The sequence below is a fragment of the Leucopleurus acutus genome (assembly GCF_964270905.1).
Source record: "Leucopleurus acutus genome assembly, chromosome: 2".
NCBI classification, from domain to species: domain Eukaryota; kingdom Metazoa; phylum Chordata; class Mammalia; order Artiodactyla; family Delphinidae; genus Leucopleurus; species Leucopleurus acutus.
The window spans coordinates 90,990,011-91,016,841 of NC_139143.1; the positions used below are offsets into that span (position 1 = coordinate 90,990,011).

General features: G+C 47.5%; 1 protein-coding gene across 1 annotated transcript in view; it reads right to left on the reverse strand.

The window, feature by feature from the left end:
- ATP1A1 (ATPase Na+/K+ transporting subunit alpha 1) overlaps positions 1-23,381 on the reverse strand; it is a 33,213-nt gene extending 9,832 nt beyond the window's left edge. The window contains exons 1-13 of the mRNA XM_082832350.1: positions 23,095-23,381; positions 11,394-11,498; positions 10,639-10,698; positions 8,157-8,360; positions 7,390-7,503; positions 6,866-7,000; positions 6,636-6,753; positions 5,909-6,177; positions 5,168-5,366; positions 4,800-4,909; positions 2,736-2,870; positions 1,856-2,048; positions 414-589 (exon numbers count right to left, since the gene is read on the reverse strand). Coding sequence (XP_082688476.1) covers positions 414-589; positions 1,856-2,048; positions 2,736-2,870; positions 4,800-4,909; positions 5,168-5,366; positions 5,909-6,177; positions 6,636-6,753; positions 6,866-7,000; positions 7,390-7,503; positions 8,157-8,360; positions 10,639-10,698; positions 11,394-11,498; positions 23,095-23,106 — 1,830 coding nt within the window. The 5' untranslated portion in view covers positions 23,107-23,381. The remainder of the gene's footprint in view (positions 1-413; positions 590-1,855; positions 2,049-2,735; positions 2,871-4,799; positions 4,910-5,167; positions 5,367-5,908; positions 6,178-6,635; positions 6,754-6,865; positions 7,001-7,389; positions 7,504-8,156; positions 8,361-10,638; positions 10,699-11,393; positions 11,499-23,094) is intronic.
- Positions 23,382-26,831: the final 3,450 nt, after the last annotated feature.

Here is a 26,831-nt window from a genome sequence, read left to right on the forward strand (position 1 = left end):
CAAAAACTAACACAACACTGTTAAGCAATTATACTCCAATAAAGATGTTAAAGAAAAAAAAAAGTGCCTATGTAACTTTGTTGAATATGTTAAACCATACTACTTTTAAAATAAATTTATTTTATTAAAAAAAAAAAAAACTTACCAAGTCTTCTGCTCTTTTTAATTTGCTACATTACATTTCCCTTAAAAAGCTGATTTTTTTTTTTTTTTTAATCCCTCTTCTGCAGTTTACACCAACACTTTATTACCACTTGGTCTTCTCTGGTGGTAACTAAAAAGCTTTGGAGATGAGAAATTGATACTCCAGGTGAGAAACACCAGCTGCCACATGGACCCCACAAGGCAACGTCACTAAGTAGGGTGCCCCGAGCTGCTGAGAGGTGATGCCAAAAAGGGGGGCGGGGCATTACCTTAATTCCAGCACTTCGACATTTGCCCACGGCATCAGGGACGGCAGCCCGTGGTGGGTCGATCATGGAGATGAGCCCCACGAAGCAGAGATTATCAACAGGGAAATTCACATCATCGGTGTCAAACTGGAAGCCTTCGGGAAACTGTTCATCTGGCAGGGAAAGGTGGCAGAAACCTGCAGGAGGGCAGGGAGCCTGTGAGGACTTCTAGTGACAGAGGCAGCAGCAGGACAGCGGCTTATTATTCACTTAGTTTGGAAGGTTTTTTAAAGTCTACTTTTATAACCAAGTGAGTTTTATCGATCGTTTATAAATAACACAGAATGCCTAGAAGAAAAACTGTGCAAAAGACAGAATCCATCGCTAAGCCTCAGAGGAAGAGGCTTTGTTCAATGTAGAGCAGACTGACTCTGGCACCAGGGTTTCCGGCTCCTAGACCTGCCCACTCAGTTACTGAGACGTGGCACGTCATGTCATTATTTGTCTCCACTTCCGTCTCTGGGAAAAATCAAGGCCACATCTCTGCTCACTGTTCATCTAACCAAAGTATACCGCTGAGCACCCAGGTGGGCCATCGTGCCAGCTTCTTTGAGGATAAATGCAGATCAGACACGTTCTGCCCAAGGGGTTTATATCTAGTATTACTGTTCACACAAGAATCATGATATTCAGGATATTTCTTTCAATGTTGTGTGAAGGTTACAGTGTACTTTAAAGTGGTATCAAGTGGAGTTCATATAAGAGAGGCTGCTTCTACTCTGGGGTGGGAGGTGCAGAAACAAAAACCACTTAAGAGCGACCTTTCAGTTGGATAGAGACTTAAGACACCTCAAGTTAGACGAGAGCAGGTAAGAACATGAGTAAGGGACCAGTTCTAAGTTACCCAAACTAAGAACAGAAGAATTACATCAATATGAATTTTTATCTGTCAACCTACAAGATTATAAATGCCACTTTCTCAATGACACAGTGGGTGAATGTACTTCTAATCCGAGGTGGCTGACAGAGCAGGAAGGACAGGTGGCATCCTGGGCCCCGAGTTTACCGTTCATCTAATTTATGAGCTGGCGGCACAAGTGCCCGTGTAAATTCACAGCCATTCCGTGGCAGTCAGGAAGTGGCTTTATTCTAGATGCCCTAGGGAATTCCTTTTCATTTCGTTAAGTTTACAGATCATGGGCACAGCCAACGAAAGCCAGATCATAAAACTCTTTTCCCCTCTTTTTTTGAGCAAACAGAACTGACCAGCATGAGACCAAAGGTCAAAGTCCAAGTCAGAAGCAAACCAGCAGCATTTTGCTGCCCAGTGTCTCCAGCGCTTATTGTTTTCAAAACAATAGGGGGCAAGTAAAGGGAAGTTAACGAGAAAGAGAGGTTAACCCAGTAACTTGCAATCGTCTCCCAGACTTGTTTGCGGCCCTGTTGCCAGGCTATCTGCATACCCAGCACGCGCTCTCCAAGACCACCCAGCTCCAGGTAGGCGTTCTGAAAGGCGTCCTTCAGCTCCTCGTCCAGGGGCTGCTCCTTGCCGTGGATGAGGATGGAGCTGCAGCGGTCCAGGATCCTTTCCGGGGCACCTTTCATCACCAGCAGGTGCCGGGGCTCAGCTGTGTTGGGGTTCTTGTGGATGGACAACTGTGAAGGATGGTGGAGATGCAAACGATGGACGGCTGGGCCGGACAGCCCAGGGAGGGAATTTTTTTCTTTTTTTGGCCGCGTCGCGCAGCTTGTGGGATCTTAGTTCCCCGACCAGGGATGGAACCCAGGCCCCTGTTAGTGAAAGGGTGGAGTCCTAACCACTGGACCACCAGGTAAGTCCCTAGTAGTTGTTTTCAAAAATATCCAAGAGGCCCTATTTCTGAACTTCGAAGTGTCTCGCACCTTGTAACACACTTCGAATGCTACAGAAGAAACAAACGTGGCGAGGTGCTCATACATCCCTGACACGTGTTCATGTACACAATTTTTCCTAAGAAAATTCAGAAACGGGACTGGCACACGTGTGTGCACCTGCAGCCCCACCCAGCCCCTCTCCAAACGCCCACACCCACTCCAACCGACAAGTGAGAATTTAAAAGGGCCCGGACAACGTATTAGAAGAGGCTTCATTTATCCTACTAATACTCAAATAAATGAGGATTTTCTATACGGAGGAGTCAGGGTAAGATGTAAAGTTAAAGCATTCATAAAGGCTGTGACTCATTCGTTTCTAGAAAGCAGTTCAGCGTGGAAAATTCCAAAAGGGATGATGGCTCTTTTTCCAGCGTATGTCGTTCTCTTCTGTCCCCTCGGGCCCCCCCCAAGCTCCCCAGACCCTCAGACCTGGTACTTGTTGGTGGAGTTGAAGGGTATCTCAACGATCTTGGTGTATCTCTCTCTCATCTCCTTCACAGAACCGCAGCACAGCTCAATGCACTTCAGGAGCGCAGACTCGGATGCATCGCCTGCAACAGCCCGCTGTGAACAGAGACGCCTCTGTTAGTCACCCTGAAAGCGCTCTACCCAGGCATCCCTGAAAGCCAGAGAAGACTCAGAGTGTCTTCCCACCTGTCAGGAGGAGAAGGGAGCTGGCAAGGAGGAGCACAGTTGTGGCGAGTGACCACGGCGTCATAGCCCCTAAACTCCAACCTCCTCCTTGCCAGCCTCCTGGCCAACCCCCCCCCCCCCCCCCCCCGCCAAACCGGCGCAAGAAGGTGTCACCTACGCTTGGGAGAAGCACAACACACTCTTCCAGCCTACTCTGGCCTTTTTTTTTTACCTTCCCTGGGCCTGCTGAGAAGTCTCAAAGCCAACCATTCCCAACCACCTATTTCTAGTTATGAATCTGAAAATACAGAGTGAGAATGTAAATATTTACGGTACCCTTCACTGCCCTGCGATTTAAAAAAGAAAACGCCTTGGGTTCTCAGGACGGAGGGCAAGCTGTCTGTGTCAAGGGCAAAACAGGACTTCACATTCTAAACTAATTCAATTGTGCAGGATTGTCTGGGCCTGAATGATGAGAACTGAAAGCTATTATTAGCTCCAACGGTAAGGTAATCAGCCACCATTTTAGTTAATGCATACATGTTCGGTAACACATATATTTTGTGTGATACACTGTAACACTTATATTTTGACATACTAAAAACATTTTCGGCTACAGCAAACTTTTACACAGATAAACATTTTAGAACTCTGGCATGCCAGGCCGCACGTGCAGATAGCAAGTTAATGCTCACTTACAAATATAGTAGCCCTGTTTAACGAGAAATCTGGTGAAGTTTGGTAAGGAGCATGAAATAAGTGGGATCACTTTAATAAAGGCCAGTTACTAAAGCAGAATAGGGCTGCATGCCTTTTTTTTTTTTTTTTTTTGATAATGCCACTAATATAACATGGCCCCAACCCCCTGAAATAACTTAGAAATAACATCTCATGCTACCTTTCTGGAGTTTTAAATGAGCAAGACTGGATATTTATGAGTCCCTGTGCTCAAAGACTAGAAAATTTCCACTTTGAGGTAAGATAAACGATGAAGCTGGCATCTCAAGTTTTATCCCAAGATCAACAACGTCCTCCTCAAAACAACACCAATTCAATGCCAAGAGAATCTCCTTTAAAGAATAAAGGAATCCTATCTTCACGACAGAAGCCATCTCGGTTCCGTCGGAGCCACATTCTCTTCGACAACCCAGTTTCGACCCAGAACCACCACAGGCAGCTTTGGGGAGAGGGAGCCGCCCAGAGGGCCCCATGCAGCTCCTCTTGTCCGCAAGGACCTTGTGCAACTCGTGACCTTTCTGGGACCAAGGCTTTACTGGGCCACACAGAAAAATCTCTCAGTCATTTCAAATTTCATGCAAATTCCACCGGGCTACGCTTAGCTTATTTCTGCAACATTAGTAGCCAGCTAAGAACAAATAAGATAAGAGAAATAACTGAGCTATTTTAAGAAAATAAATGGCTTAAGGGATTGACTGGAATCTGCTGTATCCTAATATGCAAATGCAATTCTTAAGTCACAAAAGTAGCCCTCACTGTCTGCTAGGTTAGGTGATCATCACATAAACTCAAAAGAGTAGTAAAGCTGGATTTTACTAATTAGGTTTTTCACCAGTAGTAAAGATTGCCTCCCACCTCCCCCAACTCCTCTTTGGTCAGTTTTTACTGTATATTCCACTTTTACTGACCTATATTGACCGCAGGGTACTGAAAGTGTTTGGGGTCTACAGGCAACACAACTCAAGTTACACATAGCAAAGCATCCCATGGACCATTCCAAGTGTCCCAATTACTCTACAGCCCCCAAAGGTCACGTGCTCTTCAAACAGAACCCTCAGGTGGTGGTTCTTGGGTGGCATCTGCACACCTCAAAGGCAACCTTAACAGAACTGCTGAGCCGACCTTCAGGATAGGCAGGTTCTCCTGGTTAGCCTGGAACACGGCCCTGTTACAAAGCCCTGCAATTCTGGACAGAGCGAGCCAGGTGGCCGAGGTCTTGTCGAATGAGACACCTGGTGGAAGCAAAAAGAGAGGAAAATAATGCACTGGCTTTGTACTAAGGGCCCACAGAGATGTGAGGTGACACGTCTCATTTCCCAATGAACAAGACTAGTCAGGTTTTAGGCATTTTCCAACCATGTTTGTACTGACATGCAAACAAAACCCCGAAAGACAAAAAACCTAAACCATCTAAAACCCTGACTCTTTACCGAATGATAAAAAGCAAGCAAGCAGGTGAGGCTCAGGTGTGGGCCGGGCCCTGGTCTTACCACTCTGATTCTCCGTTGTGTCGGCCTCGTGGATCTGATTGTCGAACCACATGTGGGCCACCGTCATCCGGTTCTGGGTCAGAGTTCCGGTTTTGTCTGAGCAGATGGTGGACGTGGACCCCAAGGTCTCCACAGCCTCCAGGTTCTTCACTAAGCAGTTCTTCCTGGCCATGCGCTTGGCGGTCAGGGTCAGGCACACCTAAAGCGTTGGGGCCAGATTACTTCTAACTTGACCAGGCGGCCGCTCCATACTAACTCTGGCTACCCCCTAACATGGGAGAGTTTTGCCTAAAACTAAATCTCTCCAAGCTTCCTCTGAAGTTGGAGGAAATAATAATGGTAACGTGTACGTGGGGCTTCCCCCACCCCTCTCCAAAAAGCAGACTAAGATTAAGATTAAGATTAAGAAAAGTGAAAATATCCAGGATGTACCATAGTCTGTTTTCCCTACTTACCCCCAAGTTCTTCTCCTTTCTGTGCTACACTGTTCTGGATCATGTGATAAAATTCAAGGAAAAAAAAAGTATGCTTCTGGGTTACTATCTTCCGTATAAAAACATGCTGAGGTCTTTTCACTGTCTAACCCTACCAGGTGGCTCTGAAGAAAACCCACATACAAACACATGCAAAAAAAACCTAAGTCGGCAGCCCCCGCAGTCCCTGAGGAAAGGGTAGCGGATGACTCTCACACTCAGGCAGGCCGTCAGAGCGAGCGAGCATCGCCTTCCCCAAGCCTCTTACCGTGACGGTGGCCAGCAAACCTTCTGGCACGTTGGCTACAATGATGCCGATGAGGAAGATGACGGCCTCAAGCCAGGTGTACTCAAGGATCAGAGAAAGGATGAAGAACGACACGCCCAGGAACACGGCCACACCGGTGATGATGTGGATAAAATGCTCAATTTCCGCAGCAATGGGAGTCTGGCCCCCTTCCAGCCCAGAAGCGAGCGTGGCGATTCTGCCCATCACGGTGCGATCCCCCGTGTACACGACAATGCCACGTGCAGTACCTTAAAAGGAGGAGGAAGGGGAATTGTACTAAATTTTACCAATGAAGCCGCAGAATCTGCACAATTACCTGGCAGGGTTTTAAAAAAAGAGACAGAAACACACGTTTTTAAGGGCCAGCTCCTTGGTGGTACACGCCATCTGTTCTAAACTATAGGGACTGTGGCAAAGGGATTTCTCTCCATTAGCAGGACAGCGGCTCCAAACCCCATGCTAGCTTAGCACTGCCAACAGAAGAGGCACGCAGAGGTGGAGGGAAGAGGGAAAAAACAGCCCCGAGGCCTCCTGGGTCTTCCTGCCAGCAAGTCAACTGCTTCTGCTCTGTGCCTAACTGAAGTGGTCAGAAATGGGGCCAATAAGACAAAAAGAGAAATTGTGGCCGTGGGTTTATTTTGGTGGTGGTTGTTAATGCCCAAAATAAATGCCACGCCGTGCTGTAGAGTGCTTGAAAACGGTCTACCTTCAACGCAGTTGGTTGAAAAAAAGGCAATGTTCCGTGTCTCCAGGGGGTTTTCATTGGTGAAATCCGGAGACCTGGTCTGCGGTTCTGATTCTCCAGTGAGTGAGGAGTTATCCACCTGCCCATGAGAAAAGTAAGACGCGTCATGTGAGCAACACGAGCCTCATCGTGGGCTACTGGCCCACTCAACTCACTCTGTCCGGAACTGTGGAGACTCTGTTTAAACCTACCTTGCAGCCGTTCGCAGAGATGATTCTGAGATCAGCAGGGATTCGATCCCCTCCTTTCACTTCCACCAGATCCCCAACGACAACTTCTTCTGCATTTATGCTCATTTTTTCACCATTTCGAATCACGAGGGCTTGCTTTTGGAAGGAAAATACAGTTTACACCATTCCATCAGATAAAAACCAATACCAGCAAGAAGGTAGTGTCAAAATTACAAAATGATCTGTAATCCTAATTATCTGAATGTACAGCAAAGATATCAATCTGTTTACTTATACAAGTTACAAAAGCTTGCTCAAGTTATCTATGAGGCAGTCCGCATGTTGCCATCGTGCTGTGTACATTCAGAGGGAAGACACGCACTTTTTGGGGTGTAAGAAAAATAGATCTGGTTTTGGGTGTGGGGAGAAGGCATCCCCCTCTCTCTGATGGAGCCACTGCGTATTTGGAAAACCTTAACTTCACACCAGCTCACATTCTTGGGGCTGTCAAGTCACCTGATGGGGAAGGACAAAGCGGCAGGTACCTGAGGAACCATGTTTTTGAAGGACTCCATGATCTTTGAGCTTTTAGCTTCTTGATAGTAGGAGAAACACCCAGTTATGATGACGACGGCAGACAGCACCACACCAAGATACAGCTGGGACAGAACAAACAAGTTAGGATGCACGGCTCTTGGTAAAGAATTGGGAACATTCAGTTAATTTTCGACTGAGTAAAAACCAGACTTTTAACAGAGATCAAGGCTTCAGAAATACAGAACTCATGTCTTCATGTTTATCTTCCGTGAGACGGTGTACAAGAGTGTCAGAAATGGAGTCACACTGACGCTTGGTCACTAGCTTGACAGACTTTGGGAAATATTCTCCATGAATCAGTTTCTCCTGCTTTATTAAAGAGAGATATTTTCAAAACAACTTGTGACTTCTCAAGAACGGCTACCAAACATTTCTGGACGTGTGTAATGTTCCAATATTAAAAGCTGTGCTCTGCCGCTCTGTGGCAGCAAGACCTGAGCCAGGGCCCGAGCAGAGCTGCTTGTTCACAGAAACAACATGCAGGGCGGAGGCCCAGCTTGGAAGAACATCTACACACAGGGCAGGAGTTGGGAGAGAGAACTTGAAACGAAGAAGGAAGAACGGATGGGCCTTGAAGGCAATCGCTGCTGATGCTACTTTTCCCCAGTGTTTAAAACCATCAAGTAACCAGTGGTAACTGAAAATAAGTAGGTGGCAAAGACAGAGGATACTTTATGCATACCTAATAATCCAAATTAGAAACGACGGCACTCACATTATCATTTTGAGGTTCCTCTTCTGTAGCAGCTTGGATGCCATAGGCCAAGAAACAAAGAATTGCTCCAATCCACAGCAACATTGAGAACCCCCCAAACAGCTGCCGACAGAACTTGATCCACTCGGGGGTCGTGGGAGGAGGAGTGAGGGCGTTGGGACCGTCTCGGGCCAGGATCTCAGCAGCTCGGGCAGTTGTTAAGCCCTGAGAAATAGAGGAACATAAATAAGACAAACTGCTTCAGGACTTACAAGCTAATATAGCCACCTGACAGCTGGGAAGCTGCAATAAAAGAGTTGAGGAGAAAACTAAATGTCCCAGGGCAATGTAGAAGCTGGAAAATTCTGATGATTCCCCGCCTAACCCCCGCCCACGTCTGCAACGGTTCAGGCAGACAACAGCCCAAGTTTCCTGAGGAACCTACAACACCCAAACTAAAATTCTTTTAAAATTGATCCACGGACAGACCGGAATCTGGTCCGGTCTCTTCCGAGTTTTAGATAAGGGATTCATGCCAAACTGCATTTTTACCAAAAAGATATCAATCTTAACTAATCGATTCAGTTTTGCAAATTAAGAGCTTAAGAGTTTCCTATGTATTGAATCTGTCAGGGACGGCAGGGGCGGGGGGGGGGGGGAATCACTCTATTAATATCAAAGGAGGAAAAAAAAATATCTGTCAGAATCCAACCTGTTATTGGGTTAACTTGCCAAGCTTCAGTATAGAACTTTATTCTTTGGACAGCAATTAAAATACTTGTCTGGGGCTTCCCTGGTGGCGCAGCGGTTGAGAGCCCGCCTGCCGATGCAGGGGACACGGGTTTGTGCCCCGGTCTGGGAGGATCCCACGTGCCGCGGAGCGGCTGGGCCTGTGAGCCATGGCCGCTGAGCCTGCGCGTCTGGAGCCTGTGCTCCGCAACGGGAGAGGCCACAACGGCGAGAGGCCCGCGTACCGAAAAAAAAGAACTTGTCTGGCAGGGAAGGGTTCACACATGTGCGTATTTGAGCTAACCCCCCGGACACCTGTCAGTTGAAAAGTATTCACTGGAAGAAGCATCCACTGTACTGAGGCCCTGCTGTTTTCTAATGGGCCTTAAAACCAAGATGCAATGACAGCAGACAAGAGACATGAGGCTCCCGGCCATGAGGGGAAAATGTGATTACTTTCATCATAGGCTACCAACTCATAAAAAAGACATAAAACACATTTTTGCCTGAAGTGTGTACATATATTTTGTTTTCATGTTATTTTTAATATTGGAGTTAACTAGGGAGTATAGGGAAAGGGATAAAGAACATGAAATGGTTCAAGGAAAACAAGGACTTATTTAGGACCCTCCCCTGCCTCAAGTTCGTGATGTGGTCCCTGGACAGAATAACCACCACCACCACCAGCCATCTGAGCTGTCTCTACTTGTCGAGCACTGAGTCAATCCAGTGCTTCCAATTAATTGCTTAATTCTCACCACAACCCATTTTACAAGTAAGAAAACAGACCCTAAGTAACTTAGGGTCCCAAAGAACATACTTCATAGGAATCTAATGAAAACTCCAGTGAGATGACCCGTGTGATGTGCGCAGAGAGGAACTGCCTGCTGGGTCTTAGAGTCAGGCCTCCTCTCAGAGCTTAAGGCCCCCAGACTTCTCAGAACTTCTTGATAATTTATTGAAACAATAGCTACATATTAGCTGGCGCTCTAGTCATTCCTCAGACTTTCTAGTGATTGTCTAGAAAATAACAAACTCCACCCCTGCGCCTCACTGTTTACTTTTATATTGTCTGTGGCAAAGTTAATATCAAAATCCCCTCGATAACAAGGATACACAATACATACTTTATTTAAAGGTTTCTTTGAGCTGTTCAAAAAACAAGTTTCAAATAAATGATAGAATAAACCAAAGGCTCTGACAAACAGCAATGAGCTAGCTGATAAAAGTGCAACGATCTGAATCGTTCAAGATTCAACTAGTTGAAATAACTCAATTTCACAAATGTAGAAGAGTAAAGAGAAGATGTGTAATCACAAGGTCAGGGGATGAGCATGGCTTTGGAGCTTTTCAGTTTCAAATCCTGGGACTCCCACCTAGTGGCTGTCACCTGCTATAAGATGGGGAAAGTAACATGCACTTCCAAAAAGTTTCAGGGGAAACAAAATAGTAAACAGCATATAAGAGCCCCGGCCCTGGGACTTCCCTGGTGGTCCAGTGGTTAAGACTTGGTCTTCCAATGCAGGGGGTATGGGTTTGAGCTCTGGTCAGAGAGCTAAGATCCTACATGCCTCGCAGCCAAAAAACCAAAACGTAAAACAGAAGCAATGTTGTAACAACAAAAAAATAAGGGCCCAAGCTTTGTGCACGTCATGTAGCAGACACTCAGATGGTGGCTGTCGTTGTTCTCCTTGAGTCCCTAATGTTAGGCCTGTGATACTGGGGAAAACGGGATAGGGAAAAGCAGGATTCTATACAACCAATGAGAACATACTCGGCTCAAGTCCGTTCCGTATTTGCGATGAAGCTCATCAAGGCTAAGTTTATGGTCATCCTAAGGGAAAACAGAAGGAAAAGAATTAATCACTGTACCGTTAAAAACAAACAGAAAGATTTTAAAAAGCATTAATATCATCACTCCTCACTATCATTAGGCTCAGAAGACAAGTTTTTCTTCAGCGCACAAGTTAGTGTACTTTCACCATTGCTGCCCAATGGCTTGGCAACCATACAGCTGCCTACTGAACAGTCTTCACTGGAGAATGGCCCAAGCTGTGTGATGGCAGCCCGACTGTCTGCCACCTATCATCAGAGAAACCCAACAGTCTTAGAGACCTACGAGACCTCATCCACCTTCTCTGATGACAAGGCAGATTATAGACAGGTTGCATCTGTGGACGCCTCCGCGGCCTGCAGAGGTTGGAAGTTCTCCGTGTTCAGTATGATGCAGAAACACAAAAGCAAAGGCCCACGATAATATCATCCACAGTTCCTCTGTGGACCTTTGGTTATGCTGGAGTGTTGAGTAACTTGTCCAACCCTCTAACGGCTTTTATAATGAAATTTTTCCAAGCAACGTCTACAATTCAGTAAAAATCTGTACAACTGCTGTAATCTCTTTACTTTGAAAATGAAGCAAGTCTCTGATTGAAGGATGGCTGGGGGGAGGGGTACCATAACACTCAAAGGAGGTAAGACACAATTAATTTTTAAGACGAACAAAGAGCAGCCTTCCTCCTGGTACTTTACCATAGAAACTTCCTTCTTCAGCTCATCCATATCCCTCTCTTTCTTGGCCTTCTTTTTGTCGCCATGCTCTGAAACAGCTGCGGGTTCATATTTATCACGTCCAACCTACAGAGGAATGTGGGAAACGTGTGGTTGTGAATTCAGAACAGCATTTCGAAACTCAAGATTGTGGAGAAAGGATTTTCAGCAGTTTTAGGAGAGCCATCGTTTTGAAGAGTCACTGGGCTACTATCCATGGAAATACATGTTCTAAGGCTGCATACGCAACAGCAGTCTAGGATTAATACTGCCATCATTAGCTCAGGTCAGGCCATCTGCACCCTAGGGCATTAAGACCAATGGGAAAGTCCTGTCAGGCCTCAGAATGGCCCTGCCAGTTGCTTCCATTTGGGGTAAATGGGGGGAGAGGGTTGTGCTGTCAACATTTCCATGCCATGGCCCTCCATCTTCCCCACTGAAAGAATGAAACTATCTTCACATCACTAACTTAGAGTACAGTATAGTACTTATGCTCTTGGATTCTGAATCAGACAGGTTCATACCCTGGGCTCCACCACTTAATAGCTGTGTGTCCTTGGGCAAGTCACTAATTCTGAAATTCTTCTGTTCTCTTCCCTAGAATGGAGCTAATGGCGCCTACCTCCTTAGAGGATTGAGAGGATTAACTGATACACACACCTAAATGCGAATGACTTTTATTATGACGTTTAAATTCTTATCTTTGCAAAGAAGTCATTTCGGATCAACTTTAAATATCTTTAAGGTTTGCCTTAAGAGCACTGACCTTTTCATCTTATTAAAAAAAGTCAGCCCAAGGATCCTTCAAATTCTTCAAGTGAAAGACAGAAAAAGGGAGTCCCCACCCCAATCTGCAGCCCGAGAATAAAGCCCCCAAATGCAAGCCCCTGGAAATATTTTGACACAACCAGGATGTAGGAAAAGCATGTGCATTATCTCACAGTTCGCAGGATCCACCTACGCCTCTTGAAAACTGGAACAATTTTTAGAGAAAACGTTGATTCCACAGTTTAAATTTAGATTGTTCCACTCCCCCACCTCCTGTTGAAAACGCCTGAGCTCAGCTACACAAAGCCTGAACTTGGTGCTCCCAAGGCTAGTAGTCCCTGGAGAGAAGGCGCCCCTCACTCCAGAGGCCCCCAGCCCACAAACTGATAATATCACCTAAGAAGGGCAAACAAAGGCAGTTATAGTAGCAATTTTCTTACAATGGATGCTATGCGGTGCTGTCCGTATTCATTTGCGGCTCTCCCTTAATCGTTTCTGATTTTCAGGAGTGCCTCACCAGCTACTAAAGCAACAAGTAGAAACACTGTCTAGATTTAAATTGTACTGTGCTGAATATAAAAGAAATTTTAAAAAATCAAAGCATATAGGTGTCTTTCAGTCATAGCTGATATGGTTGCAAATAAATACAATATTCACTTGAATTTGAAAATACCTTCTTAAGACTCTAAAGAGATCCTGGCCCCAGGTTAGTTAGTGTTGCCAAAACACAGAGACATGTACAGTATTCACATTGCTCAACTTGTGTGGTCACATTTACAGTGTTCCCTGCCCATTAACTCTTTCAGAGTGTTCTTTAGTTTCTGTATCTTATCTGTTAAGAATGAAGCAAGTCTAAAGATAGTCAACATTCTCCACATTCTCTCCACTACACGGCAACCACACGTTGCTGAGAGCCTCTCTGGGAGAGCTCTGGGGCCAGAGTTAAAATGAAACATCACCACACACACTAGAAGCAAACAGACAAACAAAACAAAGGACGGGGCTCCCACCAGAGAGGAACTAAAGTGGGACTTCCTTCATATATTTAATAAGGAAGCACAATACTTCCTTCATATATTTAATAAGGAAGCACGTCAAAGACATTGACTAGGGATCTCTAAAAGATTCACATGGCCCGTTTGTATTGATTTCTTAAATCCAGTTCACAAATTCTCATTAAGCAAGTTGAGTATCATTAAAACATATCTAATTTCAAGATATGAAAATCAGAGTTAAAAGCCCTCTGCCTCACCATCTGTAGGCTTTGATTATTCTCCGACTTTCAATATTTTCCACTCCAAAAGAGGGGGAGAGAATTAGTGGAGCAGCTAGACCTTGGACATGTTCCAGAGTTTTATCCCCATTTACAAAACAGATCTCCTGCCTGAAGCTTCTCAGTTATCAGTGGTTAAGGTAGCTGGAAATCAAGATTCCCTAATAACCCTCCCCATTCTTCATCCCTTCATGGCATATAAGGGGTGGTGGTTTAAAACAGGATATCTGTGAAAGAGACAGGGGAAGTGCTAACAAGTGATATTTCTTCTCCTTCAAGTTTTAATTGTTTCACTAGGCAATGTCCAGAAGACCAGGCAGCTTATGCAATTCAGTGCTTCCCTACAAGTAAAACAATAATACTAGCTTATCTTGATGGGAACCAAATATTACTCGAGTCCCTACCAATCTCAAATACTAGTTTCAAAGCAGAAAAAAATCTGTGTGTGTGTGTTTGGGGTGGGGTGCAGTGGTGCAGGGTAGGACAGGGAACAACCTAAAATTGGGTAGACAGCATTTTCTTTATTATTTCTTTTAAAAGCATTTGGGAAAAACAAAGGTCATGAAAAGGGCAATGATAATATGGTCTCCCGCATCTACTGCGATGACCTGCCCACTCCTCTGGGCACTGGGCACACAATTCCCACTGTTTCCATTAGGAAATGCAGGTCAGTTCTCCTTCCTCCACGGAAGACAGGCAGTGACCGGGCTCCCTGCAACAGCACCCTTGGGCACCGCTGTGCCGTCTCTGAGAAAGGGGAAGGGTACACAATGGAGGCTCAAGGCCACTGTCATACCGCCCCCCCAAAAGGGCCACTTGTGAACATTTGTTTATCCCATTCTAATTTAGGAAGTGGGAGGTCACAACAAGGGCAGGGGCTTGCCCAGTGTGACACAGCCTAAAATAAAGTGTCATTACTTCGCCCTGTGCTTCCTGGGGATTTCATCCTCTCAACGGTTCACTATGAGTTTTGCCACCAGTTGATCTGGGTAGAGGGCAAGGGTGCTCAGGAGATGGAGTGAGAAAATTCTTGACAGGAGGAACCAAGGTTGAAACCTGGAGCAAGGTGCGCTTGTTTATTATTATTATTTTTTTTAGTTGTTTCAAACTAGTTTCTTTACGGGTTCCATTTTCACTCCTCAATGGATTTTATGCATTTCTCAGATGCTTCTTCACTCATTAGTTCATCTAGTTCTGAAGGGTGACTGAGTGTCACCTTGATCAGCCAACCATCTTCATAACAAGATCTGTTGACAAGCCCTGGATTTTCTGCAAAAGCTTCATTAATTTCAGTTACTTCTCCTGATAGAGGAGAAGAGAGTTCACTAGCAGCTTTTTCACTTTGCAAAGCACCAAACTCCTCATTTGTTCAATTCTGTCCCAGCTTCAGGGAGACTACAGTCAGTAAACATCTCCCAAAGCTTCCTGTGCAAAATTGCTGATTCCCACCATTCTAACACTATTTTCTGTTGTCATCCATTCACGTCTGTCTGTGAATTTACGCACAGAGTGGGGCTGGTGTGCAACGTTGGGAAGGTGCCCACCCTCAGCCACCAGGGCTGAGGCCCCAACGTTCCCTTTGTTAAAAACACAGACCAAATCCTTACAATGAGCAAGGCCTGCTAGGGCTGGAGATGCTCCTTCCTCTTCTTCAGTAATTAACAATTTAAAGGGGGTGGAGTGGGAAGCGGATATGACAGGTGCAGACAAACATCCCAAAAATTTTTACAAAGGCACACAAAGAAGGTGCAATGAGTTTAGGAGACAAGTTTCCATCCTGGACGCGAGTCACCCGACGTCTCCGTCAGCTGAAGCTGCCCCGAGGCCTTCGGACCCATCTCAACCGGCCCCCATCAGGCCTTAGAGGCTTTCTCAACTGTGCAGTGTGATGTCTGGCCACAGCTCCCACCACATCAGCACAATGCCCTGTGGCCAGCCGGGAGGTCAGAGGTCTTCAGACTTCCGAAATTGCTGCTGATAAAGTCTGGAGGGTACCTGCAAGCAGAGATGTCCACACCCTTTGGACAGGACTATGGATGGTACTTTTAAGTCAGTCCCAAGTCATTCTAGCTCTGCCATGTGCCAGCTATACGACCCTGAACAGTCAGCCTCAGGTTCCTCGTTGCCTAAAATGGGAATAACACTTGGTGTAACTACTAAAGACTCTAGAGAGGCATTCTGATAGATGAATCAAGGGGCTGCCATCAAATCCAAAGACAAAACACCTAAAAACAGCACTGTTTCCAAAACTGACAAAGCTCTGGACTATCAAGAGGGGCCAGGAGGGTAAAAGTAATTGCCCCAAATGCAGCGCATTTCAAAGCTGGCCAAGAGGGTTGTAGAAAGGATACCTCTGAACCCAATTTGGCAAATTCCACCTTAGCAGGAAGTTGGAGGGATGGTCTCCGATCCTCACTGGTTACCTAGAGGCACTGCCTAGTCTGGGCTACATCTTTCCTTTATGTAAAAAGGGGGGCGCGGGTAGGCTTTCCAGTCTCCCTGGGATGATATACGATTAATCATTATCAAATACAAATGTGTATGTGAAGGTACTCTGCAAGGCACTACACAAAGGTTATTATAACTTGGTTTTAATGAACACGTAAATCACTGCCACTCGTCACTTACTATGAAAAGTCTTTATGAATTAAAAAAAAAACACCTCATTTGGGGCATTTTTTATTTCATCGTCAATTGAAACTTATAAAGATATAAGACATGACCAATCGCAGTTCATCACACCTCCGATGGCTCCTAAATGATTAAGTAGTTTAGTTTATGTACAAGGATTTTCCATCCAGGGAGCTGAGGGTGGAGACGGCTGGGGCTGAAAGAGGATGGCACTGCAGGGCTCTGCAGCCCAGAGCAGCGTTTAGGGCAGAGAAGGAAGAGGACGTGACCCGAGGGACACCTGGCCTTCACAGTCCTTCTCTCACTCACCTAAACCTGCCGCGAGGTGGGGAATATCAAGTAGCCAGGCCAAAGCAGTGGGTCTCTTTGTGAGCCCAGCTCAGTCCCTCCAAACTTGGGCTGCAGCCCATCAGCCAGCAGGGGGCAAAGAAAACAGCTCCAGTTCTAGCCAGCGGGTTCCCTCAGCCCAAAATGAACAAGGCTTAACCTTCCTCCCCAATCTGCCTGCATGTGAAATTTCAACGAGACTGCCAGTCCACCCTACCTGCAATAGTTAGTATACATCCATGATCATTCAAAATGATTCTATGGGGCTTCCCTGGTGGCTCAGTGGTTGGGAGTCCGCCTGCCGATGCAGGGGACACGGGTTTGTGCCCGGGTCCGAGAAGATCCCACATGCCGCGGAGCGGCTGGGCCCGTGAGCCATGGCCACTGAGCCTGCGCGTCCGGAGCCTGTGCTCCGCAGGGGGAGAGGCCACAACAGTGAGAGGCCCGCGTACCACAAAAAAAAAAAAAAAAAAAAAAACCATTCTAAAACATCTAAATAATCAATATACTTTAGATTTACGACCTCTTTAAAAATGTGCTTTTTCAGTTAATTAAAATTAAAAAAACTTGTTTTTTCAATGGGGTTTTCTACCTCTACATTAGGTACCTGGGTAATGAAGAGTTAAAATGTTCTGCCTGTTTCCACCCATTTGCTGCCCTCCTCATGCCTTTTTTCATTTTGTCAGGCCACTCTTTAGCTGGTGCTACTCAAAAGATGTTGTTGGTTTGAGAGACCCTGGCTTAGTAACCAGCACAAGCATTAAAAGGGGACTGAATCAGTTTCCAGTAAGTCCTGATCACTCCTCAACTGGTACCTTGAAGCCTAGAGTGGGAAGTAAAACAGCTGCAGGGCTGAAGAGGACAAAGGCAGTGACAGGCCCTAGAGAAATAGGGAAATAGAACTCTCAAGAAATAACTTGCTCTGCGTATCACGCAATGTTAGGGAGTGAGTGAGTGTTCAGGCTGGGAGACCACCGGCTGCTCACGAATCAGGAACGTCTGGTGGGTCACTAGAGAAATGCCACCGGAGTTGAAACCAATAAAACCAACATGGCACCTTAGCAAGCATCTAAGCATCATGTGGAGGATAAAGGAAAAACACAAGAAGATAACACCCCAAGTGCGTGAGGCCCTGCCCTCACCACGATGACAAACTGGAAGGATAAACCAAGCACTAAGTCTCAACGATCCACAAAACCTTAACATGCTGGTCATCAGGCCCCCAAACAACCCAGGTCCCAAAGACAAAAACACAAGCCATCAAGGGTCAACTTTTCAGATCACCAACCAAAAACGTCTACCAGCTGTTACTGAACAGGGCTGGAATAAAACCAGGTACAGAGATAATTAATGCTCAGATATAATCCACTGCAAAGTCACAAAGGAACTAAGGAATGGGGCCCACTGGCCAAAATCCCCTTGGCTCCGGATCCAAATGAAACCAGAGAGGAAAACTGCAGGGTGGGTTGGGGGGTAGAGTGGGGTGCCTCTATTCTCACTGACAGAATCTGCTATCTGAAACATTAGTCAAATAAATGTGAAGAACTGCTTGTGGATTCCTGACGACAGATTTAAACACAACTAAGGAGGTGACTCATAGGCAAAGAACAGTCTCTCTATGACTACAGCCAAAGAACACACTTCCTCTCACACACATTCGATTCATAGCAACGTGAGAAAGTTCAGACCTGACTTGGTTATGGCTCCTTTTCCAAAAATATATAAACGAAGGAGAGTTTTAAAAAAAAGTAGTGGATTTTAAAATTCTCTGTCCTTCACATTATCACTTACTGGACACGTAATTTCAGCGGAATCCAAAATTGGACAGCTCTGGCAGGGATGGGGAAACATTCTGCCCAGTGCTTTGCTGGCCAAAAGCAGCAACTCTGATTACTGTGAGCCCATCTGATCTGACACTCGTGTTTCTTCTTCTGGCCTGCTGGCTGGCAGAGCGCCCTGGGCGTCTAGAAGAAGGTACCACAGCACAAATGTTCACCCTCCTGTCCCTCACAGAGGGCTGAAAAGCCCATTTTATTTCACAAGACTTTGACCAAGACTCTAAAAATGCCTTTTACTTGGAAAGTGAAAGTAAACGAGAACGCGAAGATGCCGTTAATAGCATCCCAGCAGTGTCCAATGACACTTCCCCTCAGCTTCCCTTTGGAGGGTAATTCATAGTATTCAATATTTCCCATTCTTTTCAATCTTCAGTAGTTTTTTTTCAGCTGAAAGAAAAACCATTTTCTAGTTTTGAAAAGACTTAAGACTGACGAACAGCAAAAACCCATAGTTTATAAAGATTAGATCTCTCAACGCCAAATGCTTTAAAATCCCAACAACAGCTGCCGCTCACACTTCCCCTGTACCCTCTCTAAACGGAACACAGGTGACTTCCACTTGGGTGAGTACTCTACCTAAGGGCCAGATGAGAAACTGACACTTCAGGGCTTTAAAAACTTTGTTTTAAATAAAGAAACTAATTTTACTTACTTTTCCATACAAAATCCTTCGAAAACTATTTTCCTTAAAGCCTCTTTCACTCTTAAGTTTGGATATGCTATGTGAAAGAACATAGCCTGGACTTCCCTGGTGGCGCAGTAGTTAAGAATCCGCCTGGGGACACGGGTTCAAGCCCTGGTCCGGGAAGATCCCACATGCCACGGAGCAACTAAGCCCCGTGCACCACAACAACTGAGCCTGTGCTCTACAGAGCCCGCGAGCCACAACTACTGAGCCTGTGCGCCACAACCACTGAAGCCCGCATGTCTAGAACCCATGCTCCACAAGAGAAGCCACTGCAATGAGAAGCCCACGCACCGCAACAAAGAGTAGCCCCCACTCGCCGCAACTAGAGAAAGCCTGCGCGCAGCAACGAAGACCCAATGCAACCCCCCAAAAAAAGGAACGTAGCCTGACTGAACAGAAAGTCACTTATCTGTTCATTTGTTGCTAAAATAATCAGAAAACAATGCTTTAGAAGGGTTCTGGGATGGAGAATGGATGGGTACCCAGTCTATTGGGCTTTATAATGTTGAATTCACTTTTTTTTTTTTTTGCGGTACACGGGCCTCTCACTGTTTTGGCCTCTCCCGTTGCGGAGCACAGGCTCCGGACGCGCAGGCTCAGCGGCCATGGCTCACGGGCCCAGCTGCTCCGCGGCATGTGGGATCTTCCCGGACCGGGACGCGAACCCGTGTCCCCTGCATCGGCAGGCGGACTGAACCACTGAGCCACCAGGGAAGCCCGAATTCACTTTTTTTAAGTGCAATTTAGGAATAACACTTCCAGGGGTCTGGATATTTTAAGTTTTATTCCTCACCTGAATAAACATTTTACTGGATTTTAAAAAATTCCTCGTCCCCTTTTGCGGATGGGGGTTGTCAGGCTTAGCCTACTCTCAGTCTCCTCAGACTTATGATGCAGACCTCCCCCTTTCCTACCCTCCCACCCAAAGGTGAGTCACCAGAGTGTTACAAACTTCCTGGCAGAGAAAACTACAAATTAACAAACAGTAAGTTACCCAAAGAGAATACACCCTCAGAGCAGGGTACAGAAAGGCGAGGGGGGTGGGGGCTGTTCGTCACTTATACACTGAACACTTGACAGGGGCAAACGGTGTGATGCACCCCCGACCTTCTTCTCTGTCCCTAGGGCTAGTTAACCAGTTCCTCCCATAACCACTCCACTTGCTCGGGCCAGGCCTGGGCAACCTTCCACTCTGAGGACTCTGCCGTGCGATGTTTTCAGTCTAAAGTACTAGCTTTATAGCAGCCAGAGGGAATTTAGTCACACTTTCAAGCTGAGCTCCCAAAGGGCAGCTGATAGTGCTACCATACAACCAGGATTTCTGCTGACATCTGTATCCCTTGTGCAACCTTCACCTGCACCTTTTTCCAGGCTCCTCTTTAAATCACTACCCATAAACCATGGTTTCTTTTCTAGGTAACTAAGTTAATGTTCAAACGATGGAGAACTGCAGTGAAGGAGCAGGTGACATCTCCCCTCCCCTCATTTTTTGTAAACTTGAGAAAAAAGAAAGTTTCTTGCGTACCTTTGGTGAGCTAAAGGATTGTGGGTGGTAGGCCTAGCTGTGGATTTAAGCCAAGTGACTGGCAAAAACACCCAGTATGAAAAAAAGGACAAAATCCTATTTCATCCAGGAATGATTCAGCAGGAGCTGTTCTTCCATTTCTTTACCAAAAGCTTAGGAGATCGATTTTTAAGGAGAAATAAAATCACCTGAAATATCACCAAAACCTGGGCTCCCAACAGTAATGGGAAGGGGAGGGGAAGAAATTAACAATGACCTTAAAAATTAGCTGCCAGCACTGGCTTCCTAGTTAACCAATTATCAGCAGGGCTTCAGTCACCACTCCACCCACATTCTAATCCCCATGTGGAAAAATCCCAACATTTGAGCATAAAATATCCTTCTGAACATTTGGACTATCACCGTAAGTCATTGGGGACAAAGGGGTAACTTTATCCCAGGGGAATCACCCCCACACACACACACACACCACCCCCCCTTGTTTATCAGAGTACCCAAAATACTAACTACAACCCAGCAGATAAGCAGCATATCAGCCTGTGTTAACCAGTTACAATTCAATTTTGTGTTTGCCAGCCACTAGGCATTTTATTAAAAATCCATAAGACATCTAGGTTGAACCTCCACGACCCAGGTATGTTGCTTTCTTTACCACCACTGTGCATGTGTGTGGTTACAAAAGGGACATATAGATCTATGGACGTAACTTATTCAAACATCTCTCTGGTCCATTAATCCAGCCTCACAAACACCCAGTTTCATCTGAAAAATAACTTCAGAGTTCTGCGTATCAGGCAATGTTAAGGAGTGAGTGAGTTTTCAGGCTGGGAGACCACAGGCTGTTCACGAATCAGGAACGTCTGGTGTGTCACTAACCAACCATTTGACCTTGAGCAAATCACTTCACCTTCCTAGGCCCCGGGTACATATCTACGATCTCTACAGCCCCCCCAGTCAGTAATGTGAGGCTCAAGAAATAAACTTTTTTTTGAGGGGAAAGAGACAAAGAAATGAGCTTTAAAGAGCTTGTTTACTGGAATGACTTAGGGTTTGATAGTGTGGTACAAGCACAGGCCACTAACCCAGTTTTCATCCTGGAAGTACAGAGGCTGGCACTCAGCTCTTTTCAGCTACTTGACCTGAGCCAGCCCTCCACATTTTGTGCTTTTAGAAGATGCCAGTTGTGCATTCCCACCTCTCCTTACTTTCTCGACCAGGTCCAAGCCTTTCAATGACCTCCTTCAAAATCCATTTAGAGTCCCCAAAGAATGCACCGTCCCTCTTCGCCCATCACTCACTCCACACCGAGGAGCCCTCAGAACCTTCAAAGACCTACTAACCGCCAAGGCACTGTGCAAGCCCTGGACACAATGGAGCGGATTCTCTCCTACCAGTGTTCTCTTGACCTGGTCATTTTATCCCATCAACTGATACTTCTGATTGTTCTTTTGTATAAACTTTTCTCGACTGGACTTTGGCCCCGTTGGGGTCTGCCACCCAGTCTCTTGCCGTGGGCACGGGTTATCACAGCTCCAAGTTACAGAAATGCAGGAACCAGCCGTCGTTCTGGTATCCCCACAGCGCTCGCCTCTCCTGCCCAGGGGACCTCCCTCGCTCCTTCGGGAACACCCCTCTTCCGCAGGTCGGCACTCCTACTGCGTACTGCCCCGACTTCCCGTCCTTTTTCGTGTTTATAGTACCCGGAGACCCTGGCAGATCAGCCTGTGCTCCTTCCTGGATCATCCCTCAAAAAAATCTACACACACCCTCCCCACCATTAAGATAACCATTCCAGTTGCTCCAGCTGCCCCGGGCGCATCGCATGTTTATGGAAAGGGGCCCATTGAAGCTCTCAAAAGTATACCTTAAAGGCCAACCTAGGGCAAAGACACACCCTTTCTGGCACCAGCCTGCCCAACCGGCTCCACAGTAAGGGGAAGCCAGTTTTTTCCTTTAGGGGAGGGCGGCCGCCTCTGCGGGCAACTGGCTAAGACCGAAGCCTCCAGAAGAAGCCTGGGACCCTAAGGCCGCCCCCGCGTCGCAAGCCCCCCAGCGCCGGGCAGGAGCCGCGGCGGGAACGGCAGTCCGGGAAGTGGCCGAGCAGAGCGCCCCAGGATAAGGGGAGGAGCACGCCTTTCCTCGGGGCAAGAAAGGCGGAGAAAAAAAGGAAGGCGAGAGACGCGAGGTGAGGGCGGGCGGAGGGAGGGAGGGAGGGAAGGAGCGGGTTGGGGATGCCGCCGGCGGCCCGCTCCTTGCCGGGGCCGCCCAGCAGCCGTCCTCCCTCCTCCTCCTGGGCCCGCGGCTCCCGAGCGCCGCCTCCAGGAGCCCGGACCCCGGGCGCGCTCGGACTCGAGGGCCCGCAGCCCCTCTCCAGGGTGTAAGCGCTGCCCGGCGCTGCCGCCCTCCGTCCCCCCAGCGCTCCCTTCCCCCGCCCGCCCCTCATTACTGCGCTTCCTCCATTTCCAAAGTGCGTCGTCTTTTAAGCTTCACCGCTCTGCCAACCCATTCCGCGCCCCGCCGCTTCCTCCTCCTCCGCCTCCCGCTGGCTGTGGTCGCCCTCCTGACTTCCTCCTCTTCCTCCTCCTCCCCTCCAGGGCTCCCCGTGCCCCTCCCCTGGCTCCCCGGACACTCACCCCCTTCCCCATACTGGCGGTGGTCTGTGCCCCGCGCCGGGTCCTGTTGCTTGAGAATCAGAAAGAAACGAAGAGAGCGGCTCCCGGCCGAGCAAGCGCGACCGGGTGAGCGGAGAGAAGGGAGCTAGGGCTGCTGCGGGGCGGGAAGGAGGGAAGACGGCCGGCGGCTCGGGCCGATGCCTTTTCTGCCGCCGCTGCCGGGGCTGCTACCGCTGCTGCTGCCACGTGTCCTCCTCCTCCCGCCGCAGCTCTGCGCCCCAGACCCAGCCGCAGCTCAAGCCCGCGCCTCCTCCTCACTTCCTAAAATATGCAACCTGCGTGCTAGCCCCGCCCACGCCGCGACACGTCACCGTTACCGGAGCAACCTGACACCGGCCGCGGGCCTGGCTCCGCCCCCGCCCCAAGCCCCACCCCCCAGGCCGGGGCCGCGCCGGCTGCGGCCGGTCCGGGCTCCCGGCAGGAGGGCGCCGGGCCCTGGGGCGCGTGTGCCCACGTCCCGGGAGGCCGCGGCCGCGCCACTCCCGGGCGCGCCGGCTGGCTGGGCAGCGGGAACTCGGCGGCCATGCAGCTCCCGCGCCCCCCTCCCGCCGCCCTGCGTGACGGGCCTGCTTTGGAGGGCACGCAAGGTCCTCGGTGGGTGCGGGGACGTCCACGGAACTGGGTCCCCGAATCTCCGCGGACCCGGGGCAGAAACCTTGCGCGGAGGGGCCTTTCTGGGCATCGGAAAGCTCCTCTGGGATTAAGGGAAGTACCGGGATGGGGGTGAGGGGTCGGATGTGCCTGCAGCCAGCGCCCGCAGGACGGACTGCGCCCCCCCCTGCGGAGTCCAGGCCCCCGCGCCCACCTGCGATGGCCTCCCCGGCCAGCCTCTTGGTGCCCTCCCGAATGCCTCCTGTGGTTTTGGTATCCCCGTTATCCATATCCCCCCAGGGCCTGAGCTGGCCTTGCCGGAGGTCCCAAGTGCCTTCTCCCTCCTTTGCTTCAAGACCCCCAAATGATAATCCAAAGGGCCTGCTGTGAATTCATTCATGCTACTGTGTGAATGAAAGATGCTTTTCCAGTTTGGGGATTCATTTTGGGGGGGAGGAATAACTGAAACCTAAGGGAATGCATATCCTTAGCAAAAGGGGCTCCTCCGAGGAGGAGATGTTTGAGGGCCTGTCTCATGCCTCTCCTTGCCCCAACCTGGCACAGCAAGGCCTCTTTCACCGCAGCCTTTGGTGCTGTGAGGGACCTGGGCCTGGAGTGTGGTGAGGAGTCCAGGAACCCCCCAGAGGGCCCTGGCCTGGCTGCGCTGTGTGGCTTTCTCCCATTACAGCTTCTGCAGAGGCTGCAATGGCTGAAGGTCTCCTACAGTTAAAAAGCGAAGTATTATTAACAATGTTTTGGGGAAGTCAAGCATACTCTGGGAAAGCACGATTTGCAGGAGAAAGTCACTCCATGTCTCTGGGAATTCCGACTAGAAACAAGGAAAACATTAACTTCCTAAGCAAGTTAAAACCGGCCCTATCAACTCCAAGTATTAATTTAACGTGAGTAAAGATGTGAAACTTGAAAGAAACGGGGAAGGGGGGATGGAAGAAAGAAAAACAAAGGGGGAAAAAGTAGCAACTGTGTTATCAGTTAGACCATTATCCTAAGTCTTGTTCCTTCTTAGAAGAAACTGTTTCTTTCCTCTTGCCCAAGAATGCATTAAGGGCTGGTGCCTCCTCCAGCGACCTTCAACCTTGGTTAAATCAGTGCGGGCCCTGAAGAGCAGAGGAATGGCCAACTGAATTCAAATTCGTGACTGCTGGGGAAAGAACCCCCAAATCCAGAACAGAGTTCCCAATGCTGCTAATTCAACAGAAGGAATTTATGAAGAGTTCTCAGGGCTCTGTCTCCAAGGGTCTAGGAAATGCTTTATTGACATGCCCTACATCCACCATTACCGCTAACCTGTAGGAAGCTTTTGCTTGCTAAAGATCTCTCAGCTTGTTTGAGATTCATTATCCCTTGGGCCCTGGTCTGCATGGAAAAAACACAGCAAGAACAACAACAAAATGTAGAAAGCAAAAGTCTGAACAATGTAGGTTTCTCCTGGTAGCGGATCACCTTTTCCTCCCTTCATAAGTAAAATTATCAATTTTTTCCCCCATTCAACAACATAAACCTGATAAATCAAGGCATTTCCCTTGGTCTCTACAGCTGTTCATCTGGTAGCTGAAGATTACCGAAGGTCCTTTCAGGAGGACCTCAAAGTTCTAGCTATGTGCCAGAGAGGGGAAAAGGCATAAAAATAAATATTAAAATCCAAAATTTGTCATCACCTCCACATAGCACTTTTACATATAAAATCCGCTAGAATTCTCACAAGTCCAAAAGGTAAAGGGCTTTAGCCGCACTTTCCAGCGTGGGAAACTGGAGGTTTGAGGACTTCCTTCTAACAAGGCCACTCAGCTAGCAATGGGGGAGCCTGGCCTCAAAATTGCAAGATGGGAACCCATCTTCCTGCTTGTAAAATGTGGTCTCTGAGCATAGCACCAAGGAAGTTTTGGTGGAAGAATACTAATTGCTTTCAACATGGCTGTCCTCACAAATACAGAGAGAGGGTTTCCACGTGCCTCTCCTCTCGGCAAGAGCCTTTTCTGCAAATTTCTGCTCTTCATCAGTCTACTGTGTGCATCATCGTGAGGCAGAGAACCATTTCTTTTATAAAAATGACTGATATAGCTCAACAAACACTCCTCCCCCACTGTTCTGACCCACCTGATCCCACCTCTAGAGGCAAATCCCATTCCATTTTCAAGTCATTTGATAATCCATTTTTCATTGCAGTCCTGTTGAACGAAACATAATTCGACAAAAACAGGTCAGAATATCAGAAAGGGCCTTGCTATTACTCCTCTAAAGTTGATGTTTCTACAAATGCTACAGCCAAGTGTTATGGTCTCGGCACTTATGGGCAATTTTCAGGGGTGTTTTTAGGGGTAAAGTTTATTGCCAGGTGTTGAGGACAAATTTTAAGAGGTGAAGGGAAAAAACATGATAAGGAAGCAGGAGCTGAAAACTTTTTATGGGAAAGAATGTTGTAAAGAACGCCTGCCAGGTTGTACTATGGAGCCCTGAACACGCCTATAAAATTAAGACAAAGGGACATTGTGGCCAGAATTGAGGTGCAGACATCTCAGATGTGAGAGAGATGCTTTGGAACATAGGTGACCAAAGGGGGAAATATCCTTTTTGGGGGACAGGCTTCTTTCCTGCTCTTGGGAGAGGTTTCTGAATGGAACCTTGGAGAGCAAACATTCCCCTCATTTTACATGATGAAACTGAGGCCCAGGGAGTGATTGGCACTGGATAGTCCCAGGACACTGGCAGCACTACTGTGCATCTTTTCAAACTCCCAGAGCAATGCTGAGGATAAAAGAAACTTCCAGAAGAGAAGGTAGGGCAAATTCTGCCTCTCTATTCTATCTACCTCTTACTCTATCAGCTCTTATTAAACTCCTAGCTTGGGAAACAATTAAACTGATTGGTCCAGAGACTCAGCATTTACAGCCCTCAAGGCTGCCAAGTGTGGACGGCTTTGAGGAGGATTTGACACACCATGGAGGGCTGGCCCAGTCATTGTGAATAGTCAGCAGATGTCTGAAAAATATGATGCAAGTCAGTATTTTGAGCCAAGTGTGCTAGCACTTTGAGTAAGTACTTGCTGAAATGAATAAACATGCCATTGCAATTAAGGGCTTTAGAAT